The sequence below is a fragment of the Hyperoodon ampullatus genome (genome assembly GCF_949752795.1).
Source record: "Hyperoodon ampullatus genome assembly, chromosome: 4".
In the NCBI taxonomy this organism is placed as follows: Eukaryota; Metazoa; Chordata; class Mammalia; order Artiodactyla; family Ziphiidae; genus Hyperoodon; species Hyperoodon ampullatus.
In genome coordinates, this window is record NC_136917.1 from 24785389 (window position 1) to 24810398 (window position 25010).

The 25010-nt window shown below is 58.7% G+C and overlaps 2 protein-coding genes across 2 annotated transcripts in view; both read right to left on the reverse strand.

The window, feature by feature from the left end:
- Positions 1 to 239: 239 nt before the first annotated feature.
- On the reverse strand, positions 240 to 1511 carry C2CD4C (C2 calcium dependent domain containing 4C; the record flags this gene model as incomplete). The annotated part of the gene is made up of 1 exon (XM_079703862.1): positions 240 to 1511. Exon 1 carries the CDS (start codon positions 1500 to 1502, stop codon positions 240 to 242), a length of 1263 nt encoding a protein of 420 aa, XP_079559988.1. The 5' UTR covers positions 1503 to 1511.
- Positions 1512 to 7058: 5547 nt separating this feature from the next.
- Positions 7059 to 25010, reverse strand: part of SHC2 (SHC adaptor protein 2) — a gene marked incomplete at its 5' end in the record, with an annotated part of 30296 nt that continues 12344 nt past the window's right edge. Inside the window, 12 exons of the mRNA XM_079703827.1 lie at positions 7059 to 7765; positions 8971 to 9104; positions 12029 to 12339; positions 14183 to 14326; positions 17175 to 17232; positions 17884 to 18040; positions 19297 to 19423; positions 19511 to 19562; positions 19691 to 19744; positions 20230 to 20349; positions 20472 to 20532; positions 22249 to 22319. Coding sequence (XP_079559953.1) covers positions 8976 to 9104; positions 12029 to 12339; positions 14183 to 14326; positions 17175 to 17232; positions 17884 to 18040; positions 19297 to 19423; positions 19511 to 19562; positions 19691 to 19744; positions 20230 to 20349; positions 20472 to 20532; positions 22249 to 22319 — 1284 coding nt within the window. The 3' untranslated portion in view covers positions 7059 to 7765; positions 8971 to 8975. The remainder of the gene's footprint in view (positions 7766 to 8970; positions 9105 to 12028; positions 12340 to 14182; positions 14327 to 17174; positions 17233 to 17883; positions 18041 to 19296; positions 19424 to 19510; positions 19563 to 19690; positions 19745 to 20229; positions 20350 to 20471; positions 20533 to 22248; positions 22320 to 25010) is intronic.

Here is a 25010-nt window from a genome sequence, read left to right on the forward strand (position 1 = left end):
GGGGCATGGAACTTGGGGCACAGGGGGACTCGGCCCTGCAAGCTGACCCTTTCTTTTCCCCCGGCAGCCCCCTCCCTTCTCCTCTGGAAACATTAACCCCTGGAAAACAGCATGACCCAGGACACCCCCAACATGGGCTGCAGCATCAGGGCCGGGCAGCCTGAGTGGAAACCACCTCCCCTGCCGGATCCGGGTGGGGGTGGGGTCTCCTCTGCCGGCGGGAGGGGGCGTGGGGGCCTTTACAAGAAGGGAAGCAGAGAGGTCAGGGGCAGCTCCTTCTCCCCGAGCACGGTGTCCCGCTTGAGGCTGCTGCCCTTGTTCACCACCTTGATCCTGAGCGCCAGCTTCCGCACGCTGGCCGGCCCCAGGCCGTCGAAGAAGAAGTCCTCGTTGAAGACGGGGTGGCGGCTGTTCTTGACGATGGTGCTGCGCTGCTTCTGCAGCTTGCCGGGCACTAAGCACAGGCCTACACAGCAGTTGATGCTGCGGGCGTCGCACAGCCGGTCGTAGAGGCCCTCGGCCGCCAGCAGGCGCACGCGCAGGCGGGCCTGGGCCGCCTCATACTCCGCCAGCAGCCGCACGCTGCCCCGCGGGCCTATGCGCACAGCGTGCTCCGCGCGGGGCGCCGCGCCGGCCTCGGGGCCGGGTTCCGGGGTGGCCCTGCGGGCCAGGCGGCGCCGGGCCCCAGGGCTGGTGTCCGGCGTGCTGTCGTCGGCCGACAGGGAGCCGTGGCAGCCCACCGAGTGCCTCAGCTGGCTCACCTTGGCCTGGCTGTCCTGGGCGAAGCCTTTGAGCAGCGACACGGAGCGCGAGAGCAGGGGGGACCCGAACGGCGAGGACTCGGCCGAGGACCCCGTGTCGCTCTCCCCGCCACTGACGCAGCGGCCCGGGCTCATGAGGGCACCGCCGGCCTCCCTGGGCGCCCCATCGCCCCCGTTGGCCTTGACGCCCCCCCGACGGCGCCGGGTGCCCGGGGAGCCCACCTGGGCCAGAGCCCCGTGCTCGCTATGGAACAGAGACTCCTTGCGCCGTGTGTGGGGGCTCTCGGCCAGCGTGGCGAAGCCATAGGATGTCTGGGCCTTGGGCACCGAGGGCAGCGACATGGCCCCCTGGGCCTGGGGGTCGGCGTTGGTGGCGGCCTCCTCGGCGGTCCAGTCCTCCGCGCTCTCGATCTGGATCACATGCCTGGTGGCCGCCTTCAGCAGGCTCTTGCTCTCGGCGGCCAGCTTGGCAGGCAGCCGGGGGCTCCGGGGGGCGCGGCGGGGCGCGGCAGAGGCCAGGTTCTGCTCTGAGGTCGAGGGCCCCAGCTCAGCCTGAGCCTCCGGCTCCGTGGGGCCGGCGGGCAGCTTCGGGGGGATGAAGAAGTCCGGGATCTTGTCGGGCGTGAGCACGTTGCTGTACAGGGGCCCCTTGGCGGCCCTGTCCCCACCCTCGCCCCCCGTAGCTCCATTCTCCCCTGACCCACGAAGCCGCTCCAAGAACCACATGTTGGTTTTCTTCATCGGGGCGGAGGCAGGAGCCTGGAGGGATCTGCGGAGCCTGGGAAGAGAAGCGGGGTTCGGGAGCTGCAGGCCCCCCTGCACGCGGGGGCTGGAAGAGGGGCTCCCGGCACCCGTTGGGGGGAGCCCTGCAGGGGGCCAGCGGGGTCAGAAGGCGCTGAGGCCCAGGACAGCGGCGGGGTGGGCTCGCCCCTCCTCTCCCCTCCCCGAAGGAATCGCGCTTAACTTCCAAGTGCCGAAGCCCGGCCCGGGAGGTGGGGGCGGCGCTGACTCTCGGGAAGCTCCCAGGGGACTGCGGCTCCACTCTCGCCCTCACCCCCGTTCTGAGGATCTCAAAGCGCTTTCTAAAGGGGTCCGCGCTCAGTCCAGGGGGAAGACACCCCAGGGCGTACGGTGGACCCTGGGGTGTCCCAGCTCCACCACCCCCCCAAGCTCCCACCCACCTGTGGCTTCTCCCCGGGCCGAGGGTCCAGGCATCCGGGGTGAGGGAAGGGAGAGGAGGTGAGTCTGGGGGCTGGCGGCGCGGCGAACCGACCCCTCCCCTCCTCCCCCCACCCCGCCCCGCGGGACTCGGCTGGGGGTGGGGCTGGGGTCCTAGCAGCCCCCGCGGAGCGTGGCAGGGCCCCGAACTCACCTGCCCGGGGATGGTGGCCGAGGCTGGCTGCTCCGCGGACACGCCGGGGTCTCGGCGCAAAGGCTGGGGGCGCGGGGACGCGGGCGCAGCCTCGGTCGGGCTGCAGCGGCAGCGCAGTCGGACTCATTCACCGGCGGCGGCGGCGGCGGGAAACCGCCCAGCTGGCCGCCGCGCCGCCGTATTCCTCCTAGTACGGCCGCCCTCCTCCCCCGCCTCGCTTGCCCCCGGGACCGGGCGGGCGGTCTGCGCAGCCCACGGCGGGCAGAACCGAGGAGCCTCACCGGGACTCGGGGACTGAAAGGGTGGGGGGAAAGAGGCAGGTGGTGACGGTTTGCTGACGCCCCTAGAAACCCCAGGCCCCTGCCTCAGTTCGTCTGAGGGCCATTTCCCGACTTACGCTGACGAGTAAAAGAACAGCAGTAATAATAACGGCAGCTGAATTTATTACTGAGCACTTTCTCAGTTCCAGGCTCTTAGCGTCCTCCCCCCAGCTCATTCCACAAAAACAGGCGGGTACGTTCTATGGCTGTCTCCAGTTTGCACATGAGGAAGGTGAAGGTTTCTTTCTAGAAACAAGGAGCTAGCCGCTGAGACGCGGCTCAGTGCAGACACCCGAGAAGCCGGCCAGGGCGCTGCTCCTTCATGGAGAGATGTTTATCGAGCACCTACTGGACACTGGGAACATGGCTGTGACTGGCATGCAGCTGCCAGCTTTGTGATGCGTCCTGGTCGGAAGGACGCCAATACAGAAATACACAGGTAAATACTAACCGTAGGTTTGGTGGCTCCCATGACAAAATGTAACAGGAAAAATGTGATTCGGGGTGAAAGGAGAGAGTACCCCCCTGCAGTTCACAGATGGATAAACCAGCAAGGGTAAGACCAGGAGACTCAGGCCTGGCAGCTCTAAGACCACAGCATGACTTGGGATTCCACCCTCCACCCTTGTGATCTGCTGGCCCCAACCCCCCTCTTCCTCACTCCTTCCTCCCTCCCAGCCTCAGTTTCCTCTTCTGGAATCCAAGGCCGAGTGACCAGTCCCAAGTCCAGCAAGATAATGTATTGCCAAGACTGATGCACAGCAGGGGATGCCTAGACCTTATTTAATTATCATATTCCAGGAGCCTCCTCTCTTCCAGAAATGTCCCTGAGCGTCGTCGTGGCTGGAGCTGGGATGGGGGCTGGTCTGGAGTGACTGCTGGTTCAACAGCAGAAGGGGGGACTGGGGGCAGACTGAGCTGGAGCTGGACAGAGGCCCCTCCAACACTTCCACTTGACCTTGGAGTGAGGTGGGGCTTAGAGTCCCATTGTCCAGATGGGGAAAATGAGCCTCCCTCAAGAGGCCTGTCTCAACTTTGCTCACCCAGCAAACATTGAGCCCCCCTTTGTTCTGGGGGCAACACTGGCGTGGCCACACAGTCTGACAAAGGAGGCAGATACCAATGAATGCATCACTTCACTGCCACCTCCAGGAAGCCTGCCCTGCCTGCCCCACCTCACAGCCCAACAGAGCCCGCGGAACACTAACTTCAGCTCTCAGAACACTAACTTCAGCTCTCATGAAAAATACCCTCGAGCAATTACTCGGTTCATGTCAGTCACCCCTGCTGGGCCTGGAGTGCCACAGTAGGAAGGGTGACCCTAGAACAATGCTCTTCCCTGCGGGGGGTCTCGAGCCACCGCCCAGGATGGCTGAGGTGACTGGCTCAGGCGTCCTGATGACAGGCCGGCCTGGGTACTGGGGCTTCGCTCCCCACACACCCTTGCCTCGCTGGGAGCGGGGTCTTCCTCCCAGCTGGGTTGGGGGAGGAGGGCAGTGAGTTTATTCTGTGCCGGTCTCTGCGCTGAGTAGCTCAGGATGCTAGTCTGGAGCCTTGTATCTGGGTTCAAATCCTGGTGCCAACTATTCCTGCTGTGTGACTTCCGGCAAGCGTCCAAATCTCTCTGTGCCTCTGTGTCCTCAGCAGTCCATGGGCATAACACCTGCCCCTGAATTGCAGCATCAGAGTGAAGATTCCACAGGGTGAGGTACTATTTGCAAAACGCTTAGTACGGGGCCCAGAAACGTGTGAGTTAAGTGTTGGTTCCACGGATGCTGCTACCGGTGAGGAAGGGGACTCAGTGGGGGAGGGGCCCCAGAACCTGACCCCACCACGGCCCAGCTCAGCCAGAAGCCTCACTCCTATCCCCACCCCATCACATTTGGGGAAACTGAGGCACGGCAGGGAGGGTGGGGGAAGGCACCTGGGGAAGGTCCCGAAGGCCTGCCCTGTGGGGCTGGGGACCCCACCCTGGGAGGGGCCCTTCCAGCTGGTCAGCTCAGCTCCGAGCCCAGCTCCATGTCCCTTTCTGTAAACAGGAACCTCTCCTGGTCCACAGAGCCCTCGGCTGATGGACGTGGCAGCCCCCCCAGGACTGCCCCCCTCAGCAGCAGCCTTCTTGGAATCAGAGATGGGGAGGCTGCAGGCTCAAGCTGGAGAGGGGGCCCCTCTGCCAAGTCCTCCACCTCATGCTGGGTGGCCTTTATCCTCAACACCCTGCCAGGGACCCACTGAATGGGGAGGGGGATGTGGCAGACCTAAGGGTGGCTGGGAGGAAGCACCAGGAGGTGGCTGGAAAGAGATCTGAGCTCCAGTCCAGAGGGGCCACCTGGTGCCCATTTGGCTCCAGGCAGCGGCCTCCCCTCTGAGCTCCGCCTCCTTCCCTGGAAAAGGGAGTGCAGGCCTGTCTGCAAGCTCCCGGCAGAGTCCCGGGCCCAACAAGGCACAGGGAAGCCCACGTCGGAGGAGGGCCATCATCCCCAGTTTACAGAGCAGGACACTGAGGCACAAGGGAGGCACAAGCCACAGGGCACCCAGTTCAGAAAAGGGAAGCTACTGGCCAAGGCAGCACGATGGAGTTTGAACCCCCGTCTCTACTGCCTCCCTCCCCAAGTCTCCCTGAGGGCAAAGCTGGGGCAAGCAGCATTTGTTGACTGAATAACTGAAGGTAGAATGGGGCAGGAGCCAGCTGTGCGGGACCCAGGCTCCCAGCCCCCGTCACCGTCGGGGACCCCAGGCCTGGCTTTCCCGACTCAGGGAGCAGCATGAGGGAGGTGATGGGGTTGGAATCCAGGTTCTGCCACCTCCCAGTGGTGTGGCCTTGGCAGTGACCTCATTCCTCGGAGCCTCTATTTCCTCATCTGTAAAGTGGGGAGAAGTTCAGGACTCCAAGTCTGTGCAGTTCTTAGCACATGCCCGGGGTGGGGTGCTAGATAGAGACTTTGAAGGGGAGCCTGGGCCTCAGAGGACCCAGAGATAGGAATGAATGGCCTACAAATCTCCAGAATCTGACACACACACACACACACACCCTGCCCAGTCCTTTCTGCCTGCCACCTCCTAGTCCCATCCTGTCCCCCACAGCTTAATTCCCACTTGGGAATCTTATCACCTCTGTGCTCAAAAGGCTCCAAGCTTTGCCCAGCTGTGCCCCCCACTCCACCGCCCCTCTGATCTCCCTTCCAGCCACTCTGGCCATCCTTCTGTCTCCTGAAGAAGCTGTGCTCCACACACCCAGGGCCTTTGCACACACCATCCCTTCCGCCCAGATCTCTCTCCTCCTCTCTCGGGGCCTCACTGCTTGTCCTCCAGATCATTCCCACAGAGAAACCCCCCTGGATTTCCTGGGGCCCCTAAGCTCCAGGGTACTTTCCTTCCCATGGTTGTCATCATACACTTAGCAGTGACCTGCTAATTAATGTCATTTGACAAACTCCACAAGAGCGGGTCTGTCTTGGTCATGTTGCATCCCCATTACCCACCAGGGGTCCTGGCAGGTGGATAAGAGGAGGTCATGAAGGCAGATTAAAGGATATTAGGATGGGGGTGTGGATGAATGGACAAATGAATGGTGAATGGGTAGTTAGATGGATGGATGTATGATGGATAGGTGGGTAGAGTGATGAACAATGGATGGACAGATAGATGGGTGGGTGAGTGGATGGATGGATGGATGGATGATGGATGGATGGATGGATGGGTGGGTGGGTGGATGGTTGGATGGATGGATGGATTGGTGGCTCTGTCTCCAGGTCTCTGAAGTAAGAGACATGGCATCAGAGTCCCCTTCTGGCTCTGCCTTTTGATGGCTTCCCCCTTAGTTACACGCAGACCAGAGTGGCTTTCACTGCCCACACCCTTACCAGGTCCCCCCACAGCCTGGGACAGAGCCTGCTGACAGCAAAGAAAGCACAGCCCCTCCCCAGAGCCAGACCCTGGGTAGGGGTGTGGCCCAGCCTGGCAGGGATGTGGTGAGGCTTGGGGTGCCTCCTTGGGAAGGATGCCTCCATGTTTTTGGGAGGAGTTGAAGGAGGGTCCTGGGGAGAGATGGGGGTCTCCCTGGGACGTAGAAATCATGTGAGGGAAGGTCAGGAGAAGAGAGTCGGGTGCCAGAGCAGGGAGCTGGGCGTGCGGGAGAAGTAGGGGCTTTGAGGTCGATAAAGGGGCCTGAGAGAGAACTGGGGTCTTCTCAGGAAAATGAGGAGAGACATTGGGAGACCAAGAAGCCAGGCCATCTTTCAGGACAAGTTAGGAGCTATTTGGAGAAGAAAACAAAGAGGTTTTTGCCAGATATCTGGGGGTATCTCGAAGGACAGAAGCTTCTGGCATTTGGGAGATAGAGTGTTTCCAAAGAGAGGCTGGGGGTATGTTTAACAGAGGAGCTGGAGTGTGCTTTATCTCAGGATAAGATTGAGGTTCTGGGAAATGTCAGGGGATCCGGCCCCACCCCAACAGGGCCACAGCCAGGGCCTGGCTCCCTCTTCCTCCGGCCGCGGGGAGGCCAAATCCGGTGCTGCCTTGGCTTCCCCCCCACCAGGAGACTGAACCCAGACCCCCTCCCCGAGAGGGCCTTGTAAGGTGCAGGAGGTCTCACGTGCCCCGTGGTCATTCCCAGGTTTAATTACAAACTGAGTCCAAGTGTCCAGTGCAGGGTGACAGCTGGGAGGGCGGGGGCCTCACAACCAACCCCACCCGGGTCAGTTGTCTTGGGGTTGCCTGGATGCCCCCCATCATCCCAAGGCTGCCCCCCCACTTCAACATCAGCATTTGCCCTGGCCTGAGGGCCCAAAGCACCTTGATTCTCCCCCCAAAAGACAACTGTGCACTAATTTTTCAGGTGGAAAATCTGAGCCCGGCCAGGACAGGAATCCATCTCCATGCCAGGGAACTGGGGACCCGCTGGTTCCAGGGAGGTGAGCTGACGTCCAGCTGGGAAAGGAAACGGTGCCTCCTTGCCCCATCAGGAACCTGGGCCAGGGCTCCGAGATAGATGGCTGCTTTTTGATATATTTTCTTTAAAGGCGAGAAAAGGCTCTGTCTTTGGTATGTGTGCCCTCACTCCAGGTGAAGGCTGGCGGCAGGCAGAGGGCTGTGGGAGAAAGGGGTCGTGGGCTCCGTCTCCTGGCGGGGTTGACCCAGCCCAGCCCAGGGCCAGCTGGAGAAGGAAGATTCCAGAGACCCACGCGGAGGAAGGAGAGACAGCGGCGATTCCGGCCCGACCAGGGTCCAGAGAAAGGCTGAGGGCCCCTAAGGCCACCACAGGGCCATCCGGGGGGGAGCGGGGACAGGAGCCACGGGCTGAGAACCACGACCTGGGGGAGAAAGAGAAGGAGAGGTCAAGGCTCAGCAGAGACAGCAACCGGAGACCTGGCTTCAGGTGTCAGAGGCCTCAGTTACAAGGCAGCAAAGTGAGCCAGCGTCAAGCCTCAGGCTGAGGGCCAGGGTTCAAGTCCCAGCTCCTCCATGGTCTTGCTGTGTGACCTAGGGTAGTCCCTTAACCTCTCTGTGCTGCTGAGAACGCTCTTAGCAGTGCCTTTGTCAGAGGTGCATGGGAGTCGGTGAAGATGTGGAGAAGGGATGAGCTCAGGGCCTGGACGCAACAACTGCTGCGTTAGCAGCTATGATTACCGCCATCAGTGTTGCTTCTTGGGTCACAAACAACTTAGGGAGAAGAAGGGAAGCAGGTCAGACCCCGGCACGTGCACACACATGGCCCCACGGCGCCGCAGATGGTTTCAGGTGTTCCACAGGCCGCCCCCATCCCTGGAGCCCTGCTCCAGATTGGGAATCCTGTCTCTGCCTGCGGTGGTGGCCGAGGCCTGGCTGGGGGCAGGGAGCAGGCCAGCGCTGAGTGGGGAAGGAGGCAGGAAGAGACTGTTGTCATGGGGACGGCAGAGCAGCCCAACCTGGCCCAGAAGCGCCTCTCAGCCTTTGGGGAAATTCCACCAGCCCCTTCCCTCTGCGAGCTGAGCCCCCGGCTCCCAGCTTCCCTGTATCCCCGGGCCCTGCCTCTGTCTGCTCCCCAAAGACTGCGGCTGCCACCCAGACCCCTCTGCGCCCCAGCTCGGCCGCATCCTCCCCTGCCTAGCCAGGCCCCCACCTCACCCCAGCCCCGCACCCCCCCAACCAGAGAGGCCCTGGAATCACCAAGACCTGCCTGTCCCTCGCCCACTCAAGACTTCCCGAGGCTCCAGAAGCGACAGGCACGGGTGGACCTTCTCACCCACTCACCTCGCCTCACACTCCAGCCCCGCCAGACCCACCTCCTCCGGGGGCCTTTTACCCCCAGTTAAACACAGAGTTACCCTAAACAACTCAGAGCATGACTGCTGATGGGCACAGGTTTCCTTTGGGGGTGATGGAATGTTCTGGAATTAGATGGGGTAAGGTGACACAGCTCTGTGGAGACACTGAAACCCACTGAGTTGTGGATGAATTCTGTGGCATGTGCATCTTAGTGTTTCAGACGAGAAAAATCTGGCAAATGTGGGCTGGGAGCCCACGGGGCCGGACGCACCTGGCTCAGGGCTCCCGCTTGACGACACCACGCAGGTGGAGCTCGCTCTCGGCGGCCACGATGGGCTGGCCATTCTGCAGGTGGTAGTCGATCAGGTGGCTGATGCTCTCGAAGAGGACGTCCTTCGTCCGCACCTGTGGGGCCAGAGGCCTCAGCATCACCACCATCAGAAGCTTGTCGGAGAGGCAAACTCTCGGGCCAGCCCCAGACCTGCTGATGGGGAGCTGCATCTTCACGAGCCCTCTGATAGCTCGCGCTCAAGGCTGAGGACCACTGGGTCCAAGACTTCAACCACAGAATCAGCCTCAGAATTCCAGAACTACGTGTGGACACAGGCTCCAAAAGCACCAGCACTCTGGGGCCACGCTTCCTGTAGCGGGTTGAATGGTGCCCCCCCAAAAAAGATACGTCTACATCTTAACCCCTGAAACCTGTGAATGGGCTCTTGTTTGGAAAAGGCCTCTCTGCAGATGTGATTAACATGAGTTCACCTTGATGGATAAGGAAGATGTGGTCCACAGGTACAACGGAATACGACTCAGCCAGAAAATAGAATGAAATAACGCCATTTGCGGCAATGTGAATGGACCTAGAGATTATCATACTAAGTGAAGTAATTCAGAAAGAGAAAGACAAATATCATATGATAGCACTTCTATGTGGAATCTAAAATATGATGCAAATGAACTTATTTACAAAACAAAAACAGACTCATAGACATAGAGAACAGGTTTGTGGTTGACAAGGGGGAGTGGGGTGGGGGAGGGATGGATTGGGAGTTTGGGGTTAGTAGATGCAAACGATTATATATAGAATGGATAACAAGATCCTACTGTAGAGCACAGGGAACTATATTCAGTACCCTGGGAAAACCATAATGGAAAAGAATATAGGAAAGAATGTATATACATATGTATAACTGAGTAACTTTGCTGTACAGCAGAAATTAATACAGCATTGTAAATCAACTATACCTCAATTTAAAAATTAATTTTAAAAAAGAGTAAAAAAGGATGAGTTCATCTTGGATTACTCAGGTGGCCACAAATCCAGTGACCGGCGTCCTTATAAGAAGAGAAAAAGCTTGGACACAGAGACACAGGGAGGGGCCGCGAGAAGACAGAGGCAGTGACTGGGGTGATGCGTTCACAAGCCAGAGAACAAGAAAGTCCGGCAACCATGAGATGCTGAGGGGGAGACCCAATCCTCCCTCAGAGCCTCAGAAGGAACCAGCCCGGCCAACGCCTTGGTGTCAGACGTCTGGCCTCCAGAGCTGGGAGAGAATAAATCTCTGTGGTTTTAAGCTGTCCAGTTGGTGATCATTTGGGAGGGCAGCACTAGGAAATGAATACACGCCAGGAATCTTGTAGACATGGATCTGAAAATCAGAACCACCAAATCTAAAAGCCACCTGCATCTTAGAATGAGAAAACCTTAGCATCCTGCGTATAGACCTGGACACAACACAGACCCGCTGGCCGCCAGCTGCCAGACATTCATGGGCGATGCCAGACTCGCTGGCCACAAATCACCCGGGGAGCGGGCTGGCAATGCACATGCCTGGCCCCACGGCAAACCACCTATTTCCCAGGCATTGGGGACAGGACCTGGGAACCTGCATGTTAACCAAGTATGTAAGGAGGTTCTGAAGCTTCTATAGTGTCTCTCATCCTGGAGATCTGTTTACCCGAGAGGGAATTAGGCCTGGGGGAGGGCTGACAGCACGCCAGGCTGAGGTCACAGCTGTGAGCACTGCGATCAGACACGAGGGAGGAGGTGGCTCAGGGAACTGACAGAACAGGGGCCTGGAGCCGTGGCCCCACCTGGGCCAGGCCACACAGTCGCCACCCCAGTGTGCCCCGTATAGGGCACAGAGCACACGCAGCCCCTCAGGGCGGCGCCGAGGATTCAGCTGGAGGTGGTAAAAGCACTTGGTAAACTCTGAGAAGGCCCTTAACACTCCACGCTCCTTCTCACCAGGGAAACACTCTACAAAGCCCAAGGCCCTTGGACAATGGAAAACCCTTCAAAACCCTAGCACTCCTTGCAAATTGGAAAATGCCTTGTAAACCCTAAGATGCTTTAGGAGCTATAGAATATGCCAAACCTCACTGACGCAAGGCAGCTGCAAGATGCATCACAATTTATGTACCACAAGAAGAGGAAAAAACCTCCAAGTTCAGTCATGATAAAAGTGATGCAGTTGATGGTTAAAAAAAAAAAATCAAGGGCTTCCCTGGTGGCGCAGTGGTTGAGAGTCCGCCTGCCGATGCAGGGGACACGGGTTCGTGCCCCGGTCCGGGAGGATCCCACATGCCGCGGAGCGGCTGGGCCCGTGAGCCATGGCCGCTGAGCCTGCGTGTCCGGAGCCTGTGCTCCGCAATGGGAGGGGCCACAACAGTGAGAAGCCCGCACAGCAAAAAAAAACAGAAACAAAAACAACAACAACAAAAAAAAAAATCAAGACTTTAGAGATGTCAAAGTGAGAGGAAAGTGTGTACCAGAGGGTTGAAGCAATTCCGTTAACTTGCAGGCCCTGAAACTCCTTGTAAATGGAGACGTGCTTTGTGACCCCTCAGATACGTTAGAAATTGAAACGACCAAATTTATCGCTCAAAGACATCACTGTTTGCAAGATGCGTTAGCGATGATAGAATGTGGGGGAAAAAAGTGCATCTTGCAAATGATGGAATATGTTACTTTGTAAGTCCTAAAAGGCCTTGAGATTGGAAAAGGTTTTGTAACCCCTCTAAATGCTTTATAGACTGGGAAGTCCTTTGTAAAACCTAAAAGTCTTCTAAAACTGCAAAATACTTTGTAATTCTAAAATACCTGGTAAAGGGAAACAGAGTAAAGGGCTCTGTAATCTGAAAAATACTTCGTTAAACCTAAAGGGCGCTTAAAAGGCAGGCGCCCTGGGCCTTGGGCTGAGGGGAGAAGCCAGGTCCCTTCCCTGCCCAGCCCGGCTCCACACCTGCCCCAGGCCCCCTCCCCAACCCCACCCCACACAGCCTCCAGCCCCCTTCCAACCCCTGCCCCGCCCCCGCGCCCACCTTACCACACCCTCGGGGTCCACGAGCAGCAGGTGCTTGGGCTGCCCTGCTTGCATGCCGGTGAGGACATACTGCCCCGGGTTGGTGACGCTGTCCCGCACAAGGAAGTCCCCGTCCACTCGAAGCAGTTTCTCCGCCGCCCGACGGCTCATCTGGCCGTGGTACCAGGGCTCCTGCCGCAGCTGCTCCTCCGTGGGGGCGATGGGGGCCCGGCGGGTCGGCGGGCTGGGCCACTGGTCCTCCGCGGGAAGGGGGGCTGCCGCCGGACCCGCGGCCACGGAGCACTCGTGCAGCCTCAGGGCATCCTCGAAGGGTCCTGTGGGCAAAGACCGTACGGGAGGCGGGGGGAAGCTGCCTCCTGCGGGGCTGGAGGGGCCGGGGCTGGGGGGGACCTGCTCCTTCACCTTTTATTGGTTCTATTAGTAATGCAATATATTCTCTTGGATTATCTAGGCATGTGCAAAGAACAAGCATGTCTTTGTTTCCAAGGTGCACACCTACTTCTTTTTCTTGTCTTGTTACACTGGCTTCCTTCCCAGTGTTGATGCCTCTTGTTTCAGCAGCTCGTCTGACCGCACTGGCCAGGACCTCCACTCCATGCTCCACCTCGGTGGTAGGCAGCAGGCATCCCTTTCTTTTCCAAACTCTAATGGAAAAGCTCCGGATGGTCTTCCTAAGTTTCCTAAGACTCCCAGCAAGCACCATTGTGACACTGTGCAAGCCAGTCACCCTCTCTGAGATGTGGCCGCATAGCTAAAACACCCTGGAGTACAGTCGCAGCCCTGACCCCTGCCCTGGTGTGTCTGTGCTCTGCCTCCACCCTTCTTCCACTGCTGGTCCCTCCGGATCACTCCTCCCTGACTCCTCCAGTGACCTAGGGGAAGCTGACCCAGCCTCCCGCTCCCAGGACATGTGACCAGTCCTGGCCAATCAGCATATTCATCTCGCACCCCTGGCCTAGTGATTGGCTGGGGGATGAGCACATGACCCAAGGAGGGCAAATCAGAGGCAACCCCAGGATTTCTAATGGGCGCCTGGCAACAAGCATCACTTTCTCCACTGGGGTTGCTGGACCATCTGGCTGGTCACCCAAGGGGACAGCCTGCCTCAGAAGGAGTTCACACCCAGGGAACCTCCTTTCCCATCTGAAATTGCTGTGAGGGGCCAGCAGGGCCACAGCAGGTGCAGGTGTCATGTCACTACCGTAATGACAAGAAATCGAGTTGTCGGTGGGGGGAAGGAGGCTTTGCAAACTGTGAAGGAAGAGATTTCCAGGGCTTCTCTGGTGGCGCAGTGATTAAGAATCCGCCTGCCAATGCAGGGAACATGGGTGTGAGCCCTGGTCTGGGAAGATCCCACATGCCGCGGAGCAACTAAGCTCGTGCACCACAACTACTGAGCCTGCGCTCTAGAGCCCGTGAGCCACAAGTACTGAAGCCCGCGCACCTAGAGCCCGTGCTGCGCAACAAGAGAAGCCACTGCAATGAGAAGCCCGCGCACCGCAACGAAGAGTAGCCCTGCTCACCGCAACTAGAGAAAGCCCGCGTGCAGCAACGAAGACCCAACTCAGCCAAAAATAAATAAACAAACAAACAAACAAATAAATAATATTGATGTTGTGGGAAAGGAGGGTATTTTGGACCCAAACCTCCTCCATCAGGCTGAGCCCTCCCTCAGGCTGGGGCATCCCAGAGGGAAGAAGGAATGGGCTCCACCATCAGCTAGTCCCTTTATCAAGACGTGGATTAGGCCTACCTCCTCAGACTGCGGGTCCCCCATTAGGCTGGGATTTCCATTTTAAGGGGCTTGGGCCTCCTCCCTCAGACCATGGAGTCACATGAAGAGGAAGCTTAAACTCCCTCATCAGACTGGGGAGACCCAGGGATGGGGAGCTAGGCCTCCTGCAGACAGAGGCGTCCCACAGAGAAGAGACGCCTGAACGCCCCCCATCACACTCTTCCCCCATAGAGAGGGAGCTGGGTTACCCTCAGGAGACTGGAGGGTCCCACCGAGGAGGGGGTACCATAGGAAGCACACTTCCCCACCCCAACCCTACAACCTGGGGAGAAGTCCCAAGGGGAGGACGCAGGGCATCTCCCATCAGGCCACGGGCTGCTCGGGCCCAGCCTCCTCCAGCAGGCTGGCTCGCCCCCACTTACTCATGTCGAACAGGTCCTTCTTGGGGCTGTCCTCAGGCTGCAGGGGCTCCGGGCCGTCCAGACCCTGCGTGTTGACGTACAGGTGGTCCTCGTAGTCTCGCGGGCCCCGGGCGTCTGCCTGCACGTAGCCATCCCCGGGCGGGGCTGGGGTTGGGGAGCCAGGGGGGGTGGTGGTGTCAGCCGGGGGACCCCAAGGACAAGGGCCCTGAAGGGCAGCCCCGCCGACACCTGTCTCCCTCCAGGAAGGAATCCCCACCCTTTTGCACAGCAGGGCCCCCCACACACACCCACGCCTGTCTGCCAGGCAGGAAAGTGGCCAGGGGGCCAGAGCTTCCCAGTTTCAAGGGAAGGCAGGAACCCCAATGTTTATGTTAAATCTCCACGTTTAAAAAATAATAACAGGGCTTCCCTGGTGGCGCAGTGGTTGAGAGTCCGCCTGCCGATGCAGGGGACACGGGTTCGTGCCCCGGTCCGGGAAGATCCCACGTGCCACGGAGCGGCTGGGCCCGTGAGCCATGGCCGCTGAGCCTGCGCGTCCGGAGCGGGTGCTCCGCAACGGGAGAGGCCACAACAGTGAGAGGCCCGCGTACCGCCAAAAAAAAATAATAATAACAATAAAATTCTGCTCTCCCTGTAATTATGTTATCAACATGATACACGGTCAGGTCATTTGTTTGCTTGCGTTCTATTTTAGGCTTTCCTTTCTTTTCTTTTCTCAGTTTTGTTTTTGAATGTATAAAGCATTCACATGGTTCAAAAGCCACACCACCATGAAAAGGTATCCTTGGTGGAGTTTCTCCCCGGGTCCCTCAGCACCTGGGTCCAGAACTGCTGGATCCTCACCAGTTTGCCTCTGCCCTGTTCCCAAGGCCTCACCACCGTGTATTATCAGACTGTTGGATTTTCGCTGACCCGATAGGTGAGGAATGGCATCCTGGGGGAACTTAATTTCCATTTCTCTTATTTTGAGCAAGGTTCAGCATCTTTTCCTAGGTTCAAAGGACACGTGTGTATTTTTTTTCCCCAGAAGTGTCGATCCATTTCTAAACGTCTCCATTTTTAATCGTTGGCAGGGAAATAATGACCTTTGAATACACTGTGGCCAAATGCAGCCCAAGGGCCTGCAGCCGCAGATCTCTGCTTTAAGCCAATTATATCCTTAACCCTCACAGACACCTGGGCTCCTACATCGGCTCCACCCTCTGTGGGCATGAGCAAGTAAGGTCACCTTTCAATGCCTCAGTCTCCTCCTCTGCAAAATGGAGAGAATGGGAGTAGCTTCCTCACTAGTAGGGGTGAAGATGAAACCCTCTGGCTATGATTCAATATGTGTGCTGATGCTGCTCCAGCCCTGGGTGGTTGATGGGGGCCGAGGGGCCTCAGCCCAGGCTTCCCAGTCTGCACAGAGGAGGCACAGATTCTCCTGGCCTCTTATAATCAAGGTGAAGTGAGAAGGAAGAAACCTGGGTTGCAGGAGTCCAAAGAGAGAAAATTCCTGGGCATTGGAGCTGGGGCATTGACATATTGGTAGGAGTTCTTGGCCAGAGACTTGGGAAAGGCATGATAAGAAGTGATAACATCATGTGCAAAGGCTCAGGGGTAGGAAATGCTAGTGAGCCCTGGGAGTCAGGCCTGAGCAGCCCATGTCCCAGAGAAATAGCTGACCAGGGCCAGATGACGGCTGGGCACCTTCTGGGCACCCAATGCCACGCGTGTTCTTTAACCACAAGCTCTGGGAGCCAGTAAGGCTCTGATGCTCGGCAGTGAAATGCCCAGATTGTTTGGGAAGATCTAAAAAAAAAAAAGCCCAACACATGTCAGCGCAGCTGTGAGGGAACAGGCAGCCACAGCAGGGCTGGTGGGCAAACACGCTTCCCGGCCACATCGGGGAGCCATTTGGCAGCTTCCCTACTGTGGCTGACATGTGCACTCCATCCACAGCTCAGCATCCATGGGAGGTACACACGGGGGGGCCCAAGGGGTCTGCCACCCATCAAGAGGGGGCCACGTCAATAAGCAACTCCAAGGACAGGGGACTAGCACCCAGCCGTTCAGAAGAGCACACGGACGCAGCCAGAGCCCCAGAGAGACCGAAGGTGTCTGCAGCCTGCCTCAGGGTCCTGACTTCTTTGGGGGCCTGTTGGTAATAAAGGCTGAAAGGAGACACAAAACTGCCAGGGGAGTGAGGTCGCGACCTCGGAGCTGGGGCAAAGGGGATTTTAGGCTTCTCTGTCACTGTAAATGTTGTATAACGTTAACATTTAAATGGCCGAAAACTCTACCATTTTGTTAAAAGCTCATGATACCTGGCGGGAATGTAAATCGAAAGGGCAGCTGTGTGATTTCTATCACATGGAACAGCAGCCACTGTCCCGGGTACGGATTCTACGGAGGCCCTTGAACAGAGCTGAGTGGTGGACGCTGTCGTAGCGAACACCTGGAAAGTGCCCAAATGTCTGAGCGAGGACAGTCCTTCACGTGGCAGGGACTATGCCGTGGTGAAAAAGAAGGGGGGGCGACTGCCGTGCCCCGATGTGGGGAGGATTCCAAGCTGGGTTGTTACGAGGGGAAAGCAAGGTGGAGGGGTCGATAGCACGCCACCGTCTAAAAACCGGGGAAAGCCATGTATGTCAGAGTTGACTTGAATGTGCATGCAAAATTCTGGAAAAACCATGGAAACTACTAACAGCGGTTACCTGATTAGGGCAGTGGATAAAACAAATGGGGCAGGGGGACTGACTTTTCACTGGATGCCTTTTTATACTCTGGTGCTTTGAACCACGAGATGCAGGACTTATGCCCAAAATACAAGGAAACTGGTCTGCACAGAAAAAAAAAAGCAGACGCTGTCAAATCTCTAAGAGCACGGGGAGTGAATACAATCTCGCCGGTGAAAGTGGAGTGACCTAAAGAGTGGAAGCAGTGTGAGGGGGCGGTGGGGACCCAGGGGGAGGGCTGGGCCCCCCACAGTCCAGAGAGCGGCCGACCATACCTGAGGGGCCCACGTCCCACTGCGGGCCTCGGGCGTCTCTTCGAGCAGGAGATGCTCCCTGAAAAAGGGAGAAGGGGTCCTCCGGCAGTGTGCAAGCCCAGATCCCAATCTCCCACGGCAACCCTCCTGATTGGCCTGTAGCACCCCCTCTTCACAGCACAGCACCCCGGTCTCCCACACCAACCCTCCTATAAGGCAGATTCGAAGCTCGGCTCTGAAGCCGCCCCCCCCCGCTCCCTGACCTCAATCTGCCCGCGCGCCCACCACACGCCTCTGCTCCAGCCTCATGGGCCGACCCCACTTGGAACGCCTGCCCTGGCACATGCTGACTCATTGCACCTTGATGTCCTTCCCTGCACTGCTCTCCTGGGCAACGTCTATTGACCCGTCAGGGCCCAGCCCAAACCCCGCCCTCAGGGACATCCTCCTGACCAGAGGTGGTCAGTCTCCCTGGGGTACGTTCTCGTTATCCTCCTTGGAAGCCCTGATTCAATCACTGCTGTACCCATTTCCTCAACGTCTGCGATGGGAATCCCGTCTGAAGTGTCAAGAATAGGGCCGAGCAGATCTGGGCCGTTTGGGGAGGGAGGAAGGAGGCGGGGGCGGCACAAGAGACCCTCCTCTAGGAACCCGGAAAACAGGAGCAGAACGAGGGGCTGGGGGTCAGGCCCCCCTGGGACGCCCTGCCCACGAGGTCCCAGAGGCTGACCTGGCCAAGGGCCCCAAGGGCACAGGGCTGCTGCGTGGGGGTGAGCCTGGAGTCCACCAGCCCGCCCAGGGGCGGCTCCTTCCCAGGAGTGCGGTTGTAGTAGTTGTGTTCTGCCTCGTCCTCGTCCCCCCAGGCCGAATCCTCCGGCCCGGTCAGCCTGTGGACACAGAGCCAGCAGGAGCACAGGCCCCAGCAGGGGACGGGACGGGGGAAGGGGCTGGCTCCCAACAGGGTGTCGAGGACTCCAGGCGGAGCTTTGCAACGTGCGGCGGGCAAGCCAGGCCCAGGGACCCTGACCGCCCCCCATCAGCTGGGCGGTGGCACCAGGAACTGTTGCTGATGGAGGGTCTGGGTGCCCCTTTCTGTCCATCAGAGGGGATTCTGCACGAGCCTCAGCACTTTGGCTGAACCAAGCAGGGACTCAGAAAAGCTGGTCTCCACCCCCTTTGCCCACGCCAGTCCCACTAGAGAGCCAGGGCACAGCGCCAGGCTTGCACCCAGAACCTGGAAGCCACGGCTTAGGGTGGCGACACCCCTCAGCCTTGAAAACGCCCTTGCCCTCTGGCCCTGGATGGTGCCTTCGAAATTTATGCCATGCAGGCTCATCCAGGCAAGTGTGGTTCCTAAGAGCAAAAGAGGGGAAGCCTCTGACTGCTGCTCCGTCAGGGAGGGACAGCAGGTCGCAGTGGGGGCCCCAGAGGAGGGCCCTGCAGCCCGGGGAGGAGAGGGGCTGGGGCGTGTGCGAGGGGCGTGCAAGCCCCTGCGAAGGCCACAGGGGCGTGTCCAGCTGTGCACGCAGGCCCCTCATCGCTGCATATCGGACTTCTAACAAATTCATTTATTCACTCCTTATTCTAGCCAATTCCTGTCTGTCCAGATATTTAAACAGCCGACCGCAGGCCACTGCCTGTCTCTGCCAGCCCAGGAGCTAAGGACGGTTTCTACACTTTTACGCCACAGAACTGTTAAATGGCTAAGAAAACATCCGAAGAACACCATCTGATGACATGTGAAAGTCAGACGAAATTCAGAGTTTGGGGGTGTCCATAAATAAAGTTCTGCTGGCACACAGCCCACCGCCGATTGCTCACACATCCTCCTTGGCTGCCTTCCGCCACAATGGCTGAGACAGCAGGACGTGCAGTCTGGCCCTTTGCAGAAGCGCCAGCCACCCCCGTGCAGACTAACAATGACAGTAGGACGGCCACCACCCGCCAACCAGTTCCCTGAGCCCTCACCTCAGCCAGGAGTGGGGATATTTTTATCCCAGTTTTACAGATGCGGAAATGGGGTCCTGGTGGCCAAGCTGTGGGCCACGAGGGGCACAGAGCAGGGAGGGGACAAGGATCCAAGCCTGGGGAGGAGGGGCAGGGCCGGCAGAGGTGCGGGAGGACGGGGCGGACAGGCCGGTACCTTCCCGGGGGGACGACAACCCTGGGGGGGCTGTGCAGGTATTGTTTGAAGCGCAGCTCGAAGGCTTGGCCTACGGTGCTGATGACGCTCTGGGCGAGGCCCTCGCAGCACTCCAGGATGTGGCAGGCTGGGGGTCGTGGCGCAGCATCAGCAGGGCCTCGGCTGGCTGACGCGCTCCAGCCCAAGGGCCCCTCCCGCCCCCACCGGGCCTCACCTCTCTGGTTGATGGGGTCCTTGGCCACGTAGGCCACATAATCTGCCATGTCCTGGGGAGAGAGGGCAGCGGGCAGAGGAGTGCCAGCAACGCGGGGGGTGGGACCGACGGGCACAGGCAGGGGGTCTCGGGGCTGGGGGGACAGAGGGGCCGGGAGTCCACCCCCAGTCCCGGCCTTACCGTGTCACCACCCGACGCAAAGGAGATGGACTGCATGTGGTGGTTGGCGATGATCTGGCCGAAGAGAGACCACCAGTCACGGGGCTGCCGCTTCAGGGTCGGGGGAGGAGACAGGGGCTCGGGCCAGTCACTAGACCAAGGCCACAGGGAGGCCGGAAGGACAGGGGTGAGGGCATGGAGACATCCCCTCCACAGGACGCCAGGATGACCAAGAGCCCCACTGGACGGGTAGCCCTGCAGCCAGGGCAGGACGCAGAGACCCACGGCCACGCAGCCACACGGGAGGGCAAACCCGCCCCACACTGGTGGGCATTCTCACACGTGCGCACGTGGGCGCCAGGCTCAGACACGTCACCACACCCCTGACACAGACACACGTGCTAAAATCCACACGTGTCCCGGTGCGCAGTTCACAACAACACCTGCACTTCGCCCAAGGGCCCGCGCCCAGCATGCCTCCAGGCTTCACCTAGGTGAGTCCAAAGACCCTGCCCTGGGCGGGGCTGGCGGAGGCTGGGGGTGGGGCGGGCGGCTCTCACCTGGCGCGTGGCGGGAACGGAGAGGTTGAGGCCGTCGATGGAGATGCTGATGGCGATGCTCATGCCCGCGAAGCGCAGGTTGCTCTTGCCCAGGATGGAGGCCAGTGCCTTGTTGGGGGCCTGCGGGGGCCACAGGGCACCAGGAAGGTGGGCCCGCAGTGGGGCTCCAGCTGGGGCAGGCCCCGGGATGGCCACGTGTCCCCCACTCGCTCCCACCCGGAGGCCATGGGCCCCTCACCCACCTTCTTCTTCCAGGAGCCCCGGATGCCAGGCACGGCCTCATGGAGCCGGTTGATGGCTTCCCTGTGTGGGCGGAGGGGGAGGGGCTTAGAGAGCTTGGAGTGCAGGGAGCAGAGGCTCAGAGAAGGGGGTAGGGTCAGAGGGCGATGGGCTGAGGAAGGGGTGCAGTGGATCCTGAGCCGGGAGGGGCTCAGAGGAGGGAGGAATGCTGGGGCACCTGGAAGCCTGGACCAGGGGCTCCGGGCTCCCAGCCGCCCACCCCGTGTGCCCCGCAGGTGCCCCTGCCCTCAGCTCTCCCCCTCCAGCTCTTTCTTTCTCAGTGACCAGCGGACCTCTGAGCCACAGCCCACTTGACAGATTTGGGGGTCAGATTTGGGGTTGCTGACACAGCCCTTCAGCTTGAACCCCAAGTTCTGTGTGGCCACAGGCTGGCCAAGCTTCCCATCTGTGGCATGAGAGGATGACCTCTGCTCTGGGCCCCCAGACACAATGGCAGAACCAACCCCCCCAAACAGAATGGGAGAGACTTCCATGGAACGGCTCCTCCCTGCGGAGGGGCTGGAACTTTTACAGGATCCTGAGGGTCAGATGGACACACAGCAGGCTCTCAACAATGTCGGTGCTGTGAGGGGAACCAAGCCCTCACCCCGCAGGTGGGAAGGCAAAATGGAGCAGCAGCTGCTCAAAATGTGAAGCAATCCCACCCCCAGGTGCACACCCTGGAGAACTGAAAACACACGTCCACACAAAGCCTGCCCGTGGGCGGCCACCGCAGCTCAACTCACAACAGCCCGAAAGGTAGAAAGCAGCCGAATGGCCATCAACTGAAAATGGATAAACACCATGTGGCCCCTCCACACACAGGACCATCACTCAACCCTGAGAAAGGGTGAGTCCCTGACACTCGCTACAACGTGGATGGACCCTGAGAACACGATGCTCAGTGAGAGAAGCCAGACACAGAAGGACACACAGGGTGTGATTCCATTGATGGGAAACGTCCAGAACAGGCAGATCCACAGACACAGAGAGTGGGTTCATGGTTGTCAGGGGATGGGGAGGGGGTGGGGTGACTGCTTATGGGGATGGGGCTTCCTTTCAGGGTGATGGAATGTTCTGGAATTAGATCGTGGTGATGGTTGCATAACTTCGAAAGCAGCAAAATACATCGAATTTGTACACTTTGATGGGGTGAATTGCTTAATATGTGAATTATATCTCAGTAGAGTTTTTTAATGTCTCTGGTGAATGCACTAAGTCAGTTTTCAACATGCAAAACAATGTGGGCCCCTCCTGTCTCAGCCCTGGTTGTACCCTTGACTCTACATGACTCAGGTCCAGGCAGCTCGGAGCATCATGACACCACCATGCCTTCTCTGCACCAAAAAAAAGCCGGGACGGTGGACATGCCCTGGTCACCTTGGATGGGCTCCCAGCCCCTTGCAGCCCTGCCCTGAGTCTCAACCGGGAGCCAGCAGCACTGCCCCCCGGGTGCCAGGACATGCTGGGGCGTCCTCAACACCCCTCGTGGGACCCACACACTCTCTGAGGGATGGGCTGTCGTCTCCAGGTTATGGCGATCATCTAGGGTCCGGAGAGCGTGGGTGACCGGCAGGCGGGGACAGAGCTGGGACTGTGCCCCGCCCCAGATCGCTCTGACCCTGCAGAGCACTGCTCCCCAAGCCGGGAAGGGGGAGGGAATTGTCGCCGAGTCCACCACCCTCACCTCCCAGCACAGAGCTACACACCAGACCCCCCACCCCCATAGCCGGGCCTCACCTGGTGACCTGGGTGCGAGTGCTGAAATCCAGGGAGCGCATGGAGCGGAGGACTTCGATGCAGCCCATGTACTGAGGGGAGAGAGCACAGGGTCAGCGCCAGCCCAGCAGAGCCCAGCTGGGGCCTGACCGTGGAACCCAGGCCTTCCCTCCAGCGAGCTCTCCACCCTCCCCTCCCGCCACCCTGGGCTCCAGCCCCCGCCTCTGTCCTTATGAGGCCCAGCCTGGTTGCCACAGGGCCTTTGCACCAGCCAGCCCCAGCCGTCCCTTCCCCCATCTATTTGCGGACTGGTTCCTTCCCCAGCTCCAGGCTCCCGGTCACCTCCTCAGAGCTGCCCTCCCTGACTGTAAGGGAGCTGTTCCCTGGAAGCGGGGGATTCCTCCAGGCTCAGTCCTGGCTGTTCATTTAAGCGTCTGCTGTTCATTCTCTTTCTGCTCCACTAGAAGGTCAGCCCAGGAGGACTGGATGGTGGCGACCCTGTTCACTTCTGCATCCCCAGGGTCCAGGACAGGGCCTGCGAGCAGGCGGGACAGAGGACGTCGGGCCCGCGAAGCCCAAAGCTTTGACTGTCTGACCTTTTCCAGGGAGAGTGTGCCCACCCCTGCCCAGATTACCATTTCCATGGAAGGTAATTCGGTAATTCAAAATCTCCAAGAGACGATGCTGAGGGACAGAGAACAGCCAGGGGAGGGGGGGCAGAGCGGCCAGACGATGGCCACCAGCACCCTCCAACGTGCTGTCTGCACTGCTGGGAGGGGACCTGGGACAGCCATGTGCAGCGTCTGTTGTATGATCCCATTGATGGGAAACGTCCAGGACAAGAAAATCCACAGGGACAGAGAGTGGGTTCATGGTTGTCAGGGGCTGGGGAGGAGCGTAGGGGGTGACAGCTAATGGGGACAGGCTTTTTTCGGGGTTGATGGAATGTTCTGGAACTAGATAGATTTGGTGGTTGCACAACCTTGTGAACGTACTAAATACCACTGTACTGTGATTTAAGACGGTTAATGGGGGACTTCCCTGGTGGCACAGTGGTTGGGAATCCATCTACCAATGCAGGGGACATGGGTTCGAGCCCTGGTCCAGGAAGATCTCACATGCCGCGGAGCAACTAAGCCTGTGTGCCACAACTACTGAGCCTGCGCTCTAGAGCCTGAGAGCCACAACTACTGGGCCCGCTCGCCTAGAGCCCGTGCTCCGCAACAAGAGAAGCCGCCGCAATGAGAAGCCCGCGCACTGCAGCGGGAAGTGACCCCAGCTCACTGCAACTGGATAAGGCCTGCGTGCAGCAACAAAGACCCAATGCAGCCCAAAATAAATAAATTTTTAAAATAAAATTTAAAATTAAAAAAAGGGTTAATGGTAGGGACTTCCCTGGTGGTCCAGTGGTAAAGAATCTGCCTTCCAATGCAGGGGACGCAGGTTCGATCCCTGGTCAGGAAACTAAGATCCCACATGCCGCGGGGCAACTAAGCCCGCGCGCCACAACTACAGAGCCTGCGCACCTCAACAAGAGAGCCCGCGTGCTACAAACTACAGAGCCCATGCACCCTGGAGCCCGCAAGCCACAACTAGAGACAGAAAAAAAACCTACAGGCCACAACTAGAGAGAAGCCGGGCGCCTCAACGAAAGATCCCGTGTGCCGCAACTAAGACCTGACACAGTCAAAAAAAAAAAAAAAAAAAAAAAAAAAAAGAAAGAAAAGAAATAAATAATGATTAACTTAGTTATGTGAATTTTATCTCAATTTTTAAAAATATTGGGTTTCCCTGGTGGCGCAGTGGTTGAGAGTCTGCCTGCTAATGCAGGGCATATGGGTTCGTGCCCCGGTCCGGGAAGATCCCACATGCCGCGGAGCGGCTGGGCCCATGCGCCATGGCCGCTAAGCCTGCGTGTCCGGAGCCTGTGCTCCGCAATGGGAGAGGCCACAACAGTGAGAGGCCCACGTACCGCAAAAAAAAAAAAAAAAGAATTATTTATTTACTTACTTATTTGGCTGTGCCGGGTCTGAATTGCGGCACACAGGATCTTTTAGTTGCAGCATGTGGGATCTTTTTTTCTTTAGTTGCGGCATGCGGGATCTTCAGTTGCGGAATGCAGGGTCTTTAGTTGCGGCATGCATGTGGAATCTAGTTCCCTGACAAGGGATCGAACCCAGGCCCCCCGCACTGGGAGCGTGGAGTCGTAGCCACTGTGCCACGGGGAAGTCCCCTCGGCTTTTAAAAAATGACACACGCACACGTGCTTTGACCCTGAAACTCCATTTGAGGACTTTATCCCGCAGACACACCAGTCTGCGGGTTCCCTATGTGTGCACAGGTGGCTGTTGGGAGCCATACTCCACCTTTGCCCCAGGGCTCCGCCCCACCCCCCCCGCCCCCCCCGCAGGACTGGCGCTGGGGAAGGTGCGCGCATATTTACTGCCACCACAGCCCGCTGCGGAGTATGCCTTCCTATGCTGGCCCCAGGGTGCCCTGCCCCGCTCTGCAGCCCTGCCCCCCGCCACCTGCCCCTCCCTTCCTGCGGGACTTGCAGCACTGGAGGAATAAGCAAGAAATTGCAGACACCCCAAAACTTGACACATCTAGGGTTGTGAGGTCCAACCCAGGACTCCAGTTAGGTTGGAATTTCCCATAAACGATTAATATTTTCTTAGCATATGTCCCAAATAATGCACAAAACATGCTTATACTGACAATTGTTCGTGTTCACGGGAACTTTAAATTTAACTGCGCAGCCTGTATCTTTGCTAAACCTAAAT